Raw genomic sequence first — 14359 nt, forward strand, 5'->3', positions numbered from 1 at the left:
GATCGCCTCATGACATGGGGATATTGCCAAAATTGGAAAAAAAGACATTCAGGCTTACTGAATAAGCGCAGCTTAATCTAGTCTGGCTTAATGGGTTGCATGTTTGCCCGATGAAAATCTCGGATTGGAAAATGGAAGAGTGTCGCCCGTGATCTTTTACTGCCGCTGAGCATCAGCTAAAGCAGGGGTGTCAAACTGGTTTTAGCTGAGGGCCACAAATGCTATAAAAAAATCTCACGGGGGCCGGACTAGTAAGTTTAAGAAAAAGAGAGAGGGAGAAAAAGACAGTGAAAGAGAGGGAGGGAAAGAGAGAGCGTTAAACAGATAAGGAGAACAGGGAGACAGAGTAACAGTGAGAGAAAAAGAGAGAGCCGAATAGAGATATGAATGGAGAAGAAGGGGGAAATGAATAGAGAGAGAAAAAAGTGATAAAAGAGAAAGATAAAAAGAATAAGAGAAGTGAAATGACAAAAAGAAAAAGAGTCAGCAGGAGAAAAAGAGACAAAATGAGGTGAGAGAGAGAGAGAGAGAGAGAGAGAGAGAGGTCGAAAAAGGGAAAGAAAGAGAAAAATAGAAAGAAAGATAATTAAAGTGTAAATTAGAGAGAGAAAATAGAAAGAGCGCAAGACAGAGAAAAATAAAGAATTAGAGAGTGAGAGAGAAACAGAGAAAAGAGAAAAAAGAGAGAGTGAACAGGAGAAAGAAAAAGAGGGAGGAATAAATTAAAAAGAGTGAGTCGGAGAGAAATGGAGAGATACGACCACAATTGTTTTGCAAGTGTTAACTAGCTTTGGTGACATCTGGTAGAAATATCTAAAACTACAGCTCATTTTCCTCTTGCACTTCTCTCACGGTTGTCTTGCGGGCCGGATTTAAGTCATTGGTGGGCCTGATCTGGCCCGCGGGCCGCCTTTTAGACACCTGTGCTACTGAGGATAAGCGGTGCAGATAATGGATGGCTGGACGGATGTATCAACATGATATTTAATCCATACGTTTTAAAAATGTAAAAATGACACTGTATGGAAGAGTGGCATAATTCAATTCATCAAAGATCATTCATGTACAAAAAAAATGGCCTTAAAAGAAACATTCAATTCCTAAAAACAAGGTACGGTTTTTGGCTGGGACGGGCTCCAGCACCCCCGTGACCCTACTGAGGATAAGCGGTGCAGATAACGGATGGAGGGATGGATAAATGCGAAATTCTATCAAAAATAAAAATAAAAAATGACTCCGTAACTTATGTTTCCAAATTCAGTATGCTGTTATTAAAAGGTGCTTTATGAAATATACCAAACAAATACAAAATAAAACCGAAAACGACGAGTACTGTTATAAACCGGAAGTTGAGACGTAACCCCGTCCACTTTCCTTTCTCTTCCGGGTCACTCCGCGCTCCTTCTAGGCTAGCTAGCATTCTACTTTAGCCGTGTGGAAAAACTACTTTTAACCCTGTAAAAGAGGTAATGGTGCGATTTAAGGCTGGCTAAATGGTGTGAGAGGCGGAAAGGAATAGTTTGAAGCGGAGCTTCGGGAAGTGCAAGACGAAATGGAGCGAGAACGTCGACCGTTAAACCAAGTTAGCATTAGCAAGCAGCTACGAGTTGTGTTGAACGGAACAGGTTGGTCCCTTAGGTTTCTTCAACCTTTTATTTTCATCAAGTCCATTTAGAACACATGTTGTTACTTTTCTATTTGATATTGTCGATGCGGTTTTTAGTAGATGGATTCTAACTCAAGTGGTGAAAATCCAAGTTAACCTTTCACAAGATGAGTGTTTGAGTCGTCATGATCATTTTCTCCTCCGTCTCCTTTTAATAATGATAATAATAATTTCCTTGTATTGTCATTCTGTGTAACAATGTACACAGAACGAAATGTCGATACACCTGACCTGTTGTAGCGAGCCGATGCAGCCGCAGCCAACAGAGGGCGCCGCCATTTGCCCATGTTATAAGTCTTAGAATGCTCCCAATCATGGCACGTTTTTCACATTGATGGCGTCATTTCCATGTTAGCGTGCGAGACAGAGACGCTATTCTTCCTCATGCCATGAGGCTCTTGAACTCCACCCGGGGAGTAAAAGCCCACATGAAACCCCGCCCCCACATTTGCTTATGAACCTATTTTTTGACAGCGTAGCACTATTTAAATACCGTATTTTCCGCACTATAAGGCGCACCTAAAAGTCTTCATTATTTTCAAAAGCTGACCCTGCGCCTTATAATACAGTGCGCCTTATTTATGGATCAACATTAAGTCGCAAAGTCTTGCATCTAATGCAGCAGCCGCCGACTCGTTTTTCCCCCGAAGGCGAAGTCGTCTGCAATGTATGCTGGGATTTTTATACCGGCGTTTCATTGGCTAACCAATGTGTCAATCATCATTTGAATCGATCACTATTGGCTAAAGTTATTCGGAGGTCAAGGGGGCGGATCCTTTTTATCATTTAAGGGCTGGCATTGGCTTACACTGCAAAACAAAGCCTGCGATTGGCTGAAAAAGATGAATGTCAATAGAAAGTGTGGTTGTCTACGGCATAGAGGAAACATGTTTTACCATTCTGTATTTGTAAATATTTTACTCTCCTGGATTTACTACACTCACGAATATAAGAGGACCACTGTTGCACATTATTATTGAACACAACGACTTCGGTGAGCTACTCCGGCTATATATTTTCCCTGTATCTTGTTTCAGACTGAACTCGATGTTTCTGTGATAAGCGGTGCAGATAATGGATGGAATGGAGTCTCTATTTTTAAATTAAACTCTATTCCAAGTATTTATTGTCATATTCACAGTAAAGTTGCGAGCAAAAAAGAAAATAGAAACTAAGGAATGGTTGGCATTTCTTGAATCCCAAGACTTTAACCTTCCGAATGATATTTGAAATGACGCATTTGAGTGACATCTTACGGATCCGCATCCGCACGTGTTCTCGACACGTATTTGCTTCTTTGCAAGCTTTGGGAATGTTAAGGGGGGAATCAGTTGGACTGAATCATCTGACTGTTTTGTCCACGTTCCCATTGTAGCGCCTTATCATCCGGTGCGCCTTATGTATGGAAGATATAGGACCAAAAACTATTTTTGGGGGGTGCGCCCTATAACACGGTGCGCCCTATAGTGCGGAAAATACGGTACTCTATACCAACATGTTATATTGGGTATTTATGTATTATATATCTTTTATTTTTCAACACAAGGATACTGCTGGAAGTGTGGATTTTCCTACGGGGATGAATACAGTATCTATCTATCTATCTCTCCATCTCTCTAGACATCTATCCCTCTATCTCTCTGTTCTAAACATTTCTAACTTTTTAACTCATTTTTTATTGCAGAAAGGATTTTTGTAGCGATGCATTTGTTATAAAATCATTTTATTTGAGTGTAGAGCACAAGTGTCCAACAGGCGGCCTGCGGGCCAGATCAGGCCCGTTAAGGGATTGAATCCGGCCCATGAGACAACGCAAAGAAAAGCACAAGAGCAAAACGACCTGCAGGAATTATGGTTCACTTGATGTTGCCTCTCACAAAGACGCTGTAGTTGTATTTCTTTCTTTGTCTCTCTTCCTCTCTCTCTTCTTCCCTTTTTCTCTCACTCTCTATCTATCTCTTTCTGTCTCTCTTTTTCTCTTTCTTTGTTCACTTTTGTCTCTTTCTTTCTCTGTGTCTTTCTTCCTTTTTTCCTTTTCTCTCTATTATCTTTCTTTCTCTCTTTTTCTTGCTCTCCCCTTCTATCTTTATCTTCTCTTTTCTCTCCTCTCTTTCTCACTTTCAATGTCTCTTTGGATTTCTTTCTTTCTCTCTCTTTGCCCCTCTCTCACTATTTCTCTTTTGTTTTCTCTCTCTTTGTCTTTCTCTTTCTCCCTTTCTCTTTCGTTGTCCCACACTCTGTTTTTCTTTTTCTCTTATTTCTCTATCTCTTTTTCTTTCTCTTGAATCTACTAGTCCGCCCCCCGAGAGAATGTTTGTTCTATCGCGTGGCCCCCGAGTTCAAATGACTTTGACACCCCTGGTGTAGAGACTTTCCAAAGTAATGTGTGTCTTGTGTGCTGCAGATGTCAGTCAAGAGAATCTTCTTCCTTGGCAACCGGAGACAAAGTTGCCTGCTGTCAAAAAAGAGGATTCGGAGCCCGAAGACGTCAAAAAGGAGGAGGACGGTTTGGAAACCGATCATGTAAAAGAGGAAAATGAGGATTTTGAGGCCGTCGACGTCAAAAAGGAGGAAGATTTGAGAGAGTTTCCCGTGACCGGGGACCGTTTTACCTCCGAAGATCAACGCGAAGAGAACAAGGAGACGGTGTCTCCAAGCAGAAGCCCAGGGACAACAGACGATGAGGACACGTCCGACTCTGCGCACGATGACGGGGAGAAACCGTCGGAAGGTGATAACGCGTATCACGAATGTCCGCATTGTGAGAAAACGTTTCGATATAAGTCTTATCTGAAGCGCCATATCGTTATCCACACTGGGGAAAAACCGTTTTCTTGCTCAGTGTGTGGTCAAAAATTTGCCCAGCAAGGAACTTTAAAAATCCACACCATAATCCACACTGGCGGAAAACCTTCTGTTTGTTCAGTTTGTAATAAGAAATTCACCCATCAAGCAGACTTAAAAAGGCACGCAAGGACCCACACTGGTGAAAAACCTTTCGCCTGCTCAGTTTGTGGTCAAAAATTTACCTGGAAATCTTGCTTAACTAAACATACAAGAATGCACACCGGTGAGAAACCTTATTCCTGCTCAGTTTGCGGTCAGAGGTTTATCGAGAGGGGTACTTTAAAAATCCACACCAGAACCCACACTGGTGAAAAACCGTTTGTGTGCTCAGTTTGCGGTCAAAACTTCAACCGTAAAGACAGCTTAAAAGTACACACGAGAACCCACACTGGTGAAAAACCGTTTGTGTGCTCAGTTTGTGGTCAAAAATTTACCTTTAAGTCTTGCTTAAATAAACATAAAAGAATGCACAGTGGTGAGAAACCTTATTCCTGCTCAGTTTGCGGTCAGAGGTTTATCAAGAGGGGTACTTTAAAAATCCACACCAGAACCCACACTGGTGAAAAACCTTTTGTGTGCTCAGCTTGTGGTCAAAAATTCAACCGTAAAGAAAGCTTAAAAGTACACACGAGAACCCACACTGGTGAAAAACCGTTTGTGTGCTCAGTTTGCGGTCAAAACTTCAACCGTAAAGACAGCTTAAAAGTACACACGAGAACCCACACTGGTGAAAAACCTTTTGGTTGCTCAGTTTGTGGTCAAAAATTTACCTGGAAATCTTGCTTAACTAAACATACAAGAATGCACACCGGTGAGAAACCTTATTCCTGCTCAGTTTGCGGTCAGAGGTTTATCAAGAGGGGTACCTTAGAAATCCACACCAGAACCCACACTGGTGAAAAACCTTTTCTGTGCTCGGTTTGCGGTCAAAAATTCAGCAAGAAATCAAACTTAAAAAGGCATGCAAGAACCCACACAGGTTAGAAACCTTTTGCCTTTTCAGTTTGTTGTCAAAAATTCGCCTGGAAATTTTACTCAAAGGGCCAAAAAACATGAATGATTAAATGTATCTAATAAATGATTGTGTTCCCCAAAGTTTGTTTGCATTGCATGTGTAACGGGTGTAATAATAACTTTTGTTTCATTGAAATTCCTTCTGAAATATGTGTATAGTTTTTGGTAAGTGTCCTGCAAGGATGAGTCCAACAGTGCCACCTGCTGGTATGGGGTAGGGTTTGTTTTGGCTTTTGACATGTGACCGGAAGGCGGGGTTTGTTGGCAGTCTTCAGAGCTAGCTGCCAACGGTAAGACACATCTTTTGGTGCTCCACAAAAGAAGTTCATTTTAAACATTATAATCACAGCTGACAAATCTTTCAACATGCACAGTAATGTGATTAATATTGTCAAGCTGTTTGGATTTATTTTTGCTTTGTTTCTGTTTGACTAAAATATTAATTCCCCTTGTAGAGATCAAAGCCAGCAGAAAAGCTAATGTTGTGACTCATCCATTTGCAGTTAAATTGTACCCATTTTTATACTCATTATTGTATTTATTTCTATTTTCTCGTATATATAAAAAGGATGATGTTGGTTAAAATTCAGACTAAAGAAAATATGTTGAATTCATTGTAAACGTTAAAAAAAACACTATACGATCTCTTGATAAAAGTATCTTGTCAAAATGGAGGTAAAATTGTATTGTGAAATTCTCAAATGCATTTTATGTACATTGAAAAGAAAGCTCTTTGATATGTTTTGGGCAGTGTACAGAGCGAGCTGCTAAAGAGATCAAAGCCAGCAGAGAAGCTAATCATGAGTTGTGACCCATTGCATCTACAGAAACTGTAATAAAAACCTCATCATCCGGTCCAGCGTGAATCTGGATCTTTGGTGGGACAGGTACATTGCGGTTTTACATGCTTCTTTATATTTACGACCAGTCACACTAAGCTAATGTAAGCATTTAGACGACACGCCAATACTTAGCTGAAGCTAAGAAAATAACAAGATACTTTGTCGCAGTTGCCGTGGCGCCCAATTGGCCCCGCCCGTGTGGCGTCAGCTGCAGCTTTGTGACAGATTGGCTCCCCTGTCGGTATTTGAACTCCTCCTTTTCTCGGTCCGTCTGCGAATCTCTGTTTTTACACGGCAAGCCTTTTAACGTCCGTCCCGTTTTTTTGCTTCTGTTTGTCTCCCGCTATGATCTGTTATGATCTCGACAACGTCTGCTCTCCCGTCCCGAATTACAACCAGTTTTGATTTCGATCACGTCTGTTCTCCCGTCCCGAATAACGATCCGTTTTTGATCCCTACCACGTCTCCTCTCCTGGCTCTCGACTTGTTTTTGATCACCTTACGGACCTGTTTTTTCCGTTCCCGACACCGCCATCGCTCGAAACGGAAGTCCCGCGACCAGCGATCACAGGATCGTGTGTGCAATCCTTTCCCTTTTCCCAATAAAACTTGTGAGAAACGCTACGCAAGTGGGTCCCGTGTCCGTTCTGGTCGTGACATACTTTGCAAGCATAGTAAGTCATTTGGACTCGATAGCAACAACCTTAAACGTTTGATTTCTCTTACCTGATATGAAGTTTAGGCTGCAAATATGTTTTTGATGATTGCCTTGGTCCAATCTTTTTGCATTTACCTACAGTCCCTTCCCTTTCTTTCATAAGGAGTGTCCCCTGGGATCCTGTCCAACTTCAATTTACGACCATCGTGCTAAACGGCTTCTGCGCTGTTCGGGCTGACAGAGGGACAAAAGTCAGTGGGAAGCGCAAAGGAGGGGGACTGGCTATCTACGTGAACACGAGGTGGTGTAACCCCGGGCATGTAAAAACAAAGATTTCTATCTGCTGCCGTGATGTCGAACTTTTGGCTGTAAGTCTTCGTCCCTATTACATGCCCAGAGAGTTCGGACACGCCATTGCTGTCATTGTTTACATCCCACCACGCGCTGATGCGGAAGTAGCGTGTGACGTCATCCACTCCGCGGTGGCAAAACTTCAAACACAACACCCGGAGGCTGCAATGTTAATCTCTGGGGACTTCAACCACGTGACTCTTGATAAGACACTGCCCTCTTTCGTCCAGTATGTGAACTGCAAGACCAGGGGAAATAGGACTATTGACCTTCTGTATGCGAATATAAAAAATGCATACAGCGCTAAACCACTGCCTGCCCTTGGAAAAGGAGACCACAACCTCATTCTGCTTAAACCACAGTACAAACCAAAAGTGAGGAGGCTACCAACAACCACACGCTCATTTAGAAAATGGTCCATTAAGGCAGAGCAGGCTCTGAGAGACTGCTTTGGATGTACGGACTGGGATGTCCTGCTAGGGTCCAGCAGTGGGGACATTGAGGAGATGGCAAACTGCACTACTGACTACATTAAGTTCTGCATGGACAATGTTGTTCCTATAAAGACTGTACGCTGCTATGCCAACAACAAGCCCTGGATCACGAGCGACATCAAGTGCCTTCTGAACCAAAAGAAGAGGGCCTTTAAAAATGGTGATCATCAGGAGCCAGAACGAGTACAGAAGGAGCTCAAAGTCCAGCTCCGGAAAGGGAAGGAGCAGTACAGGAGGAAGTTGGAGAAAAAGCTGCAGAACAACAACATGAAGGAGGTGTGGGAAGGGATGAAAACAATTACTGGCTGCAGCACCAAGCAGGGTGTGGCTGTGGATATAGATGTGGGGCGAGTCAACCAGTTGAACAACTTTTTAAACAGGTTTGACCACTCCGCCTCATCCTCACCCCTGAGTAATGCAGCTGTCCTTCCCCTTCCCCCTCTGGACACTAGCATGGAAGACATCCCCCCACTAAAAATAACTTCAGCCCAGGTGTGTGGAGAGCTGAGAAGGCTACGAACCAGCAAGGCAGCTGGTCCGGATGGAGTATCCCCCCGACTGCTGAAAGCCTGTGCGTCTGAGCTGGGAGACCCTCTACAGCGCATCTTCAACCTGAGCCTTGAACAGGGGAGGGTCCCTCAGCTGTGGAAAACATCCTGCATCATCCCAGTCCCAAAGAAATCAAGACCAGAGGAACTCAACGACTTCAGGCCGGTCACCCTGACATCACATGTGATGAAGACCATGGAGCGGCTGCTGCTGCACCACCTGAGGTTACAGGTCTGTCACGCCATCGACCCACTGCAATTTGCTTACCAGGAGAAGGTGGGAGTGGAGGATGCTATAGTATACATGTTACACCGATCCCTCTCTCACCTGGATAGGGCGAAGGGGGCTGTGAGGATTACATTTTTGGACTTCTCCAGTGCCTTCAATACCATACAGCCTCTGCTACTGAGTAGGAAACTGACAGAGATGGGAGTTAGCTCACACCTTGTAGAATGGATTACTGACTACCTGACAGGCAGACCGCAGTATGTGAAACAGGGGGGCTGTACATCGGACACAGTGGTTAGCAGCACAGGATCTCCGCAGGGGACCGTACTCTCTCCGTTCCTATTCACTCTATATACGTCGGACTTTAAGTACAACTCTGAGTCCCGCCATGTGCAAAAGTTTGCCGACGACACTGCGATCGTGGGATGTATCAGAAACGGGCAGGAGGAGGAGTACAGGAAATTGATTCAGGACTTTGTCCGATGGAGCGACGCAAACCACCTGCACCTAAACACCACCGAGACCAGAGAGATGGTGGTGGACTTCAGGAGAACCAGAACTCACCCGGTTCCTGTAACCATTAAGGGAGAATGTGTAGAATTTGTCCAGACCAACAAATACCTGGGTGTGCAGCTGGACAAGAAACTGGACTGCCAACACAGAAGCTCTATGTAGGAAAGGGCAAAGCCGACTTTACTTCCTCAGAAGGCTGGCCTCCTTCAACATCTGCAAAAAGCTCCTGAAAATATTCTATGAGACAGTAGTGGCGAGCGCCCTCTTCTATGCGGCAGCGTGTCGGGGAGGCAGCGTCAAGAAGAAGGATGCCTCTCGTCTCAATAAACTGGCTAGGAAAGCGAGCTCAGTTGTGGGCAAAGAGCTGGACAGCCTAACAACAGTAGCTGAGAGACGAGCACTGAAAAAGCTGAGGTCAATCGTGGACAATCCATCGCATCCACTACACAGCATTATCTCCAGACAGAAGAGCAGTTTCAGCGACAGACTGCTGTCACTGTCTTGTACTACGGACAGACTGAAGAGATCTTTTCTTCCTCGTGCCATGAGGCTCTTGAACTCCACCCGGCAGAGTCAAGGCCCACATTAAACCACACCACCTACATTGGATATTACCGAATCTTATTGCAATATGTATTCTGTGTAGCACTATTTAGTTACTCTATATAACACGCTACAGTGGGCATTTGCACGTCACACTGGGTATTTGTATATTGTATTCTTTTGGCTTTATTATTGTATTGTTCTCAGCTCAGGGATGCTGCTGGAAATGTGAATTTCCCAAAGCGGATGAATAAAGTATCTATCTATCTAAATAAAAAAGAAGTGAGTCAGAGAGAAATGGAGAAATACGACCACAATTGTTTTGCAAGTGTTAACTGGCTTTGGTGACATCTGGTAGAAATATTTAAAACTACAGCTCATTTTCCTCTTGCACTTCTCTCACTGTTGTCTTGCAGGCCGGATTTAAGCCATTGGTGGGCCTGATCTGGCCCGCGGGCCGCCTTTTAGACACCTGTGCTACTGAGGATAAGCGGTGCAGATAATGGATGGCTGGACGGATGTATCAACATGATATTTAATCCATACGTTTTAAAAATGGAAAAATGACACTGTATGGAAGAGTGACATAATTCAATTCATCAAAGGATCATTCATGAACATAAAAATGGCCTTAAAAGAAACATTCAATTCCTAAAAACGGCCTTAAAACAAGGTACGGTTTTTGGCTGGGACGGGCTCCAGCACCCCCGTGACCCTACTGAGGATAAGCGGTGTAGATAACGGATGGAGGGATGGATAAATGCGAAATTCAATCAAAAATAAAAAATGAGTCCGTAACTTATGTTTCCAAATTCAGTATGCTGTTATTATAAGGTGCTTTATGAAATATACCAAACAAATACAAAATAAAACCGAAAACGACGAGTACTGTTATAAACCGGAAGTTGAGACGTAACCCCGTCCACTTTCCTTTCTCTTCCGGGTCACTCCGCGCTCCTTCTAGGCTAGCTAGCATTCTACTTTAGCCGTGTGGAAAAACTACTTTTAACCCTGTAAAAGAGGTAATGGTGCGATTTAAGGCTGGCTAAATGGTGTGAGAGGCGGAAAGGAATAGTTTGAAGCGGAGCTTCGGGAAGTGCAAGACGAAATGGAGCGAGAACGTCGACCGTTAAACCAAGTTAGCATTAGCAAGCAGCTACGAGTTGTGTTGAACGGAACAGGTTAGTCCCTTAGGTTTCTTCAACCTTTTATTTTCATCAAGTCCATTTAGAATACATGTTGTTACTTTTCTATTTGAGATTGTCGATGCGGTTTTTAGTAGATGGATTCTAACTCAAGTGGTGAAAATCCAAGTCAACCATTCACAAGATGAGTGTTTGAGTCGTCATGATCATTTTCTCCTCCGTCTCCTTTTCTTCCTTTCTTATGCCAAACAAATCATCACGATCAACAAATGCTCCCAAACATGGCACGTTTTTTGTGTTGATGGCGTCATTTCTTTGTTAGTGCGCGAGACGGAGACGCTATTCTTCCTCATGCCATGAGGCTCTTGAACTCCACCCGGGGAGTAAAAGCCCACATGATACCCCACCCCCACATTTGCTTATGAACCTATTTTTTGACAGTGTAGCACTATTTAAATACCGTATTTTCCGCACTATAAGGCGCACCTAAAAGCCTTTATTTTTTTTTCAAAAGCTGACCATGCGCCTTATAATACAGTGCGCCTTATATATGGATCAATATTAAGTCGCAAAGTCTTGCAACTAATGCAGCAGCCGCCGACTCGTTTTTCCCCCGAAGGCGAAGTCGTCTGCAATGTATGCTGGGATTTTTATACCGGCGTTTCATTGGCTAACCAATGTGTCAATCATCATTTGAATCGATCACTATTGGCTCAAGTTATTCGGAGGTCAAGGGGCGGATCCTTTTTATCATTTACAGGCTGGCATAGGCTGAAGCGGCAAAACAAAGCCTGCAATTGGCCGAAAAAGATGAATGTGTATAGCACGTGGTTGACGGCATACAGAAAGCATTTTTTACTATACTGTATTTGTAAATATTTTATTCTCCTGGATTTACTACACTCACGGATATAAGAGGACATTGGCTGCACATTATTATGAACACAACGCCTTCGGTGAGCTACTCCGGCTATATATTATCCCTGTATCTTGTTTCAGACTGAACTCGATGTTTCTGTGATAAGCGGTGCAGATCATGGATGGAATGGAGTGTCTATTTTGAAATTCAACTCAATTCCAAGTGTTTATTGTCATATGCGCAGTAAAGTTGCGAGCGAAAAAGAAAATTGAAACTAAGGAATGGTTGGCATTTCTTGAATCCCAAGACTTCAACCTTCCGAATGATATTTGAAATGACGCATTTAAGTGACATCGTACGGACGCCGCATCCGCACGTGTCTACGACACGTATTTGCTTCTTTGCAAGATTTGGGAATGTTAAGGGGGTAAGAAGTTGGACTCAACTATCTGACTGTTTTGTCCACGTAACGTATCTATCTATCTCTCCATCTATCTAGACATCTATCTATCTAGACCTCTATCTCTCTAATCTAAACATTTCTAACTTTTTAATTCATTTTTTGTTGCAGAAAGGATTTTTGTAGCGATGCATTTGTTATAAAATCATTTTATTTGAGTGTAGAGCACAAGTGTCCAACAGGCGGCCTGCGGGCCAGATCAGGCCCGTTAAAGGATTGAATCTATCTATCTATCTATCTCTTTCAGTCTCTCTTTTTCTCTTTCTTTGTTCCTCTTTGTCTCTTTCTTTCTCTGTGTCTTTTTAACGCCTTTTGCTCTTTCTTCCTTTTTTCCTTTTCTCTCTCTTATCTTTCTTTCTCTCTTTTTCTTGCTCTCCCCTTCTATCTTTCTCTCCTCTCTTTCTCACTTCCAATGTCTCTTTGGATTTCTTTCTTTCTCTCGCTTTGCCCCTCTCTCACTATTTCTCTTTTTGTCTCTTTTGTTTTCTCTCTCTTTGTCTTTCTCTTTCTCCCTTTCTCTTTCGTTGTCCCACACTCTGTTTTTCTTTTTCTCTTATTTCTCTATCTCTTTTTCTTTCTCTTGAATCTACTAGTCCGCCCCCTAAGAGAATGTTTGTTCTATCATGTGGCCCCCGAGTTCAAATGACTTTGACACCCCTGGTGTAGAGACTTTCCAAAGTAATGTGTGTCTTGTGTGCTGCAGATGTCAGTCAAGAGAATCTTCTTCCTTGGCAACCGGAGACAAAGTTGCCTGCCGTCAAAAAAGAGGATTCGGAGCCCGAAGACGTCAAAAAGGAGGAGGACGGTTTGGAGACCGATCATGTAAAAGAGGAAAATGAGGATTTTGAGGCCGTCGACGTCAAAAAGGAGGAAGATTTGAGAGAGTTTCCCGTGACCGGGGACCGTTTTACCTCCGAAGATCAACGTGAAGAGAACAAGGAGTCGGTGTCTCCAAGCAGAAGCCCAGGGACAACAGACGATGATGACACGTCCGACTCTGCGCACGATGACGGGGAGAAACCGTCGGAAGGTGATAACGCGTATCACGAATGTCCGCATTGTGAGAAAACGTTTCGATATAAGTCTTATCTGAAACGCCATATCGTTGTCCACACTGGGGAAAAACCGTTTTCTTGCTCAGTGTGTGGTCAAAAATTTGCCCAGCAAGGAACTTTAAAAATCCACACCATAATCCACACTGGCGAAAAACCTTCTGTTTGTTCAGTTTGTAATAAGAAATTCACCCATCAAGCAGACTTAAAAAGGCATGCAAGGACCCACACAGGTGAAAAACCTTTCGCCTGCTCAGTTTGTGGTCAGAAATTTACCTGGAAATCTTGCTTAACTAAACATACAAGAATGCACACCGGTGAGAAACCTTATTCCTGCTCAGTTTGCAGTCAGAGGTTCATCCAGAGGGGTACCTTAAAAACCCACACCAGGACCCACACTGGTGAAAAACCGTTTGTTTGCTCAGTTTGCGGTCAAAACTTCAACCGTAAAGAAAGCTTAAAAGTACACACGAGAACCCACACTGGTGAAAAACCATTCGGCTGCTCAGTTTGTGGTCAAAAATTTACCTGGAAATCTTGCTTAAATAAACATAAAAGAATGCACACCGGTGAGAAACCTTATTCCTGCTCAGTTTGCAGTCAGAGGTTTATCGAGAGGGGTACTTTAAAAATCCACACCAGAACCCACACTGGTGAAAAACCTTTTGTGTGCTCAGTTTGTGGTCAAAAATTCAACCGTAAAGAAAGCTTAAAAGTACACACGAGAACCCACACTGGTGAAAAACCTTTCGGCTGCTCAGTTTGTGGTCAAAAATTTACCTGGAAATCTTGCTTCAATAAACATAAAAGAAAGCACACTGGTGAGAAACCTTATTCCTGCTCAGTTTGCGGTCAGAGGTTTATCGAGAGGGGTACTTTAAAAATCCACACCAGAACCCACACTGGTGAAAAACCTTTTGTGTGCTCAGTTTGTGGTCAAAAATTCAACCGTAAAGAAAGCTTAAAAGTACACACGAGAACCCACACTGGTTAGAAACCTTTTGCCTTTTCAGTTTGTGGTCAAAAATTCGCCTGGAAATTTTATTTAAAGGGCCAAAAAACATGAATGATTAAATGTATCTAATAAATGATTGTGTTCCCAAAAGTTTGTTTGCATTGCATGTGTAACGGGTGTAAT

At 43.0% G+C, this 14359-nt stretch overlaps 2 protein-coding genes across 3 annotated transcripts; both read left to right on the plus strand.

Annotated features, from left to right (window-relative positions):
• Positions 1-1387: 1387 nt before the first annotated feature.
• On the plus strand, positions 1388-7766 carry LOC148376952 (uncharacterized). Of its 2 annotated transcripts, XM_088351580.1 has the most exons (3): positions 1388-1625; positions 4071-4397; positions 7191-7766. In XM_088351580.1, the coding sequence occupies exons 1-3, from the start codon at positions 1553-1555 to the stop codon at positions 7238-7240; spliced, it is 450 nt and encodes a 149-aa protein (XP_088207706.1). In that variant the 5' UTR covers positions 1388-1552; the 3' UTR covers positions 7241-7766. The 2 variants fall into 2 exon arrangements, with proteins under 2 accessions (XP_088207706.1, XP_088207698.1); XM_088351572.1 differs by lacking the exon at positions 7191-7766 and having other exon boundaries at positions 4071-6895.
• Positions 7767-10649: 2883 nt separating this feature from the next.
• Positions 10650-14326, plus strand: LOC148376953 (uncharacterized). Its single transcript, XM_088351755.1, has 2 exons — positions 10650-10886; positions 12873-14326. Exons 1-2 carry the CDS (start codon positions 10814-10816, stop codon positions 14213-14215), a joined length of 1416 nt encoding a protein of 471 aa, XP_088207881.1. The 5' UTR covers positions 10650-10813; the 3' UTR covers positions 14216-14326.
• Positions 14327-14359: the final 33 nt, after the last annotated feature.

Source organism: Urocampus carinirostris, chromosome 1 (assembly GCF_059441175.1).
Source record: "Urocampus carinirostris isolate Australia breed hairy pipefish chromosome 1, RoL_Ucar_1.0, whole genome shotgun sequence".
Lineage (NCBI taxonomy): Eukaryota > Metazoa > Chordata > Actinopteri > Syngnathiformes > Syngnathidae > Urocampus > Urocampus carinirostris.

Bases quoted from the DNA above. Each gene is read 5' to 3' on its own strand.
- LOC148376953 (XM_088351755.1), top strand. From the start codon at position 10,814: ATGGAGCGAGAACGTCGACCGTTAAACCAAGTTAGCATTAGCAAGCAG. The intron at 10,887-12,872 runs GTTAGTCCCTTA...TGTGTGCTGCAG, and splicing joins AGTTGTGTTGAACGGAACAG to ATGTCAGTCAAGAGAATCTT.
- LOC148376952 (XM_088351572.1), top strand. From the start codon at position 1,553: ATGGAGCGAGAACGTCGACCGTTAAACCAAGTTAGCATTAGCAAGCAG. The intron at 1,626-4,070 runs GTTGGTCCCTTA...TGTGTGCTGCAG, and splicing joins AGTTGTGTTGAACGGAACAG to ATGTCAGTCAAGAGAATCTT.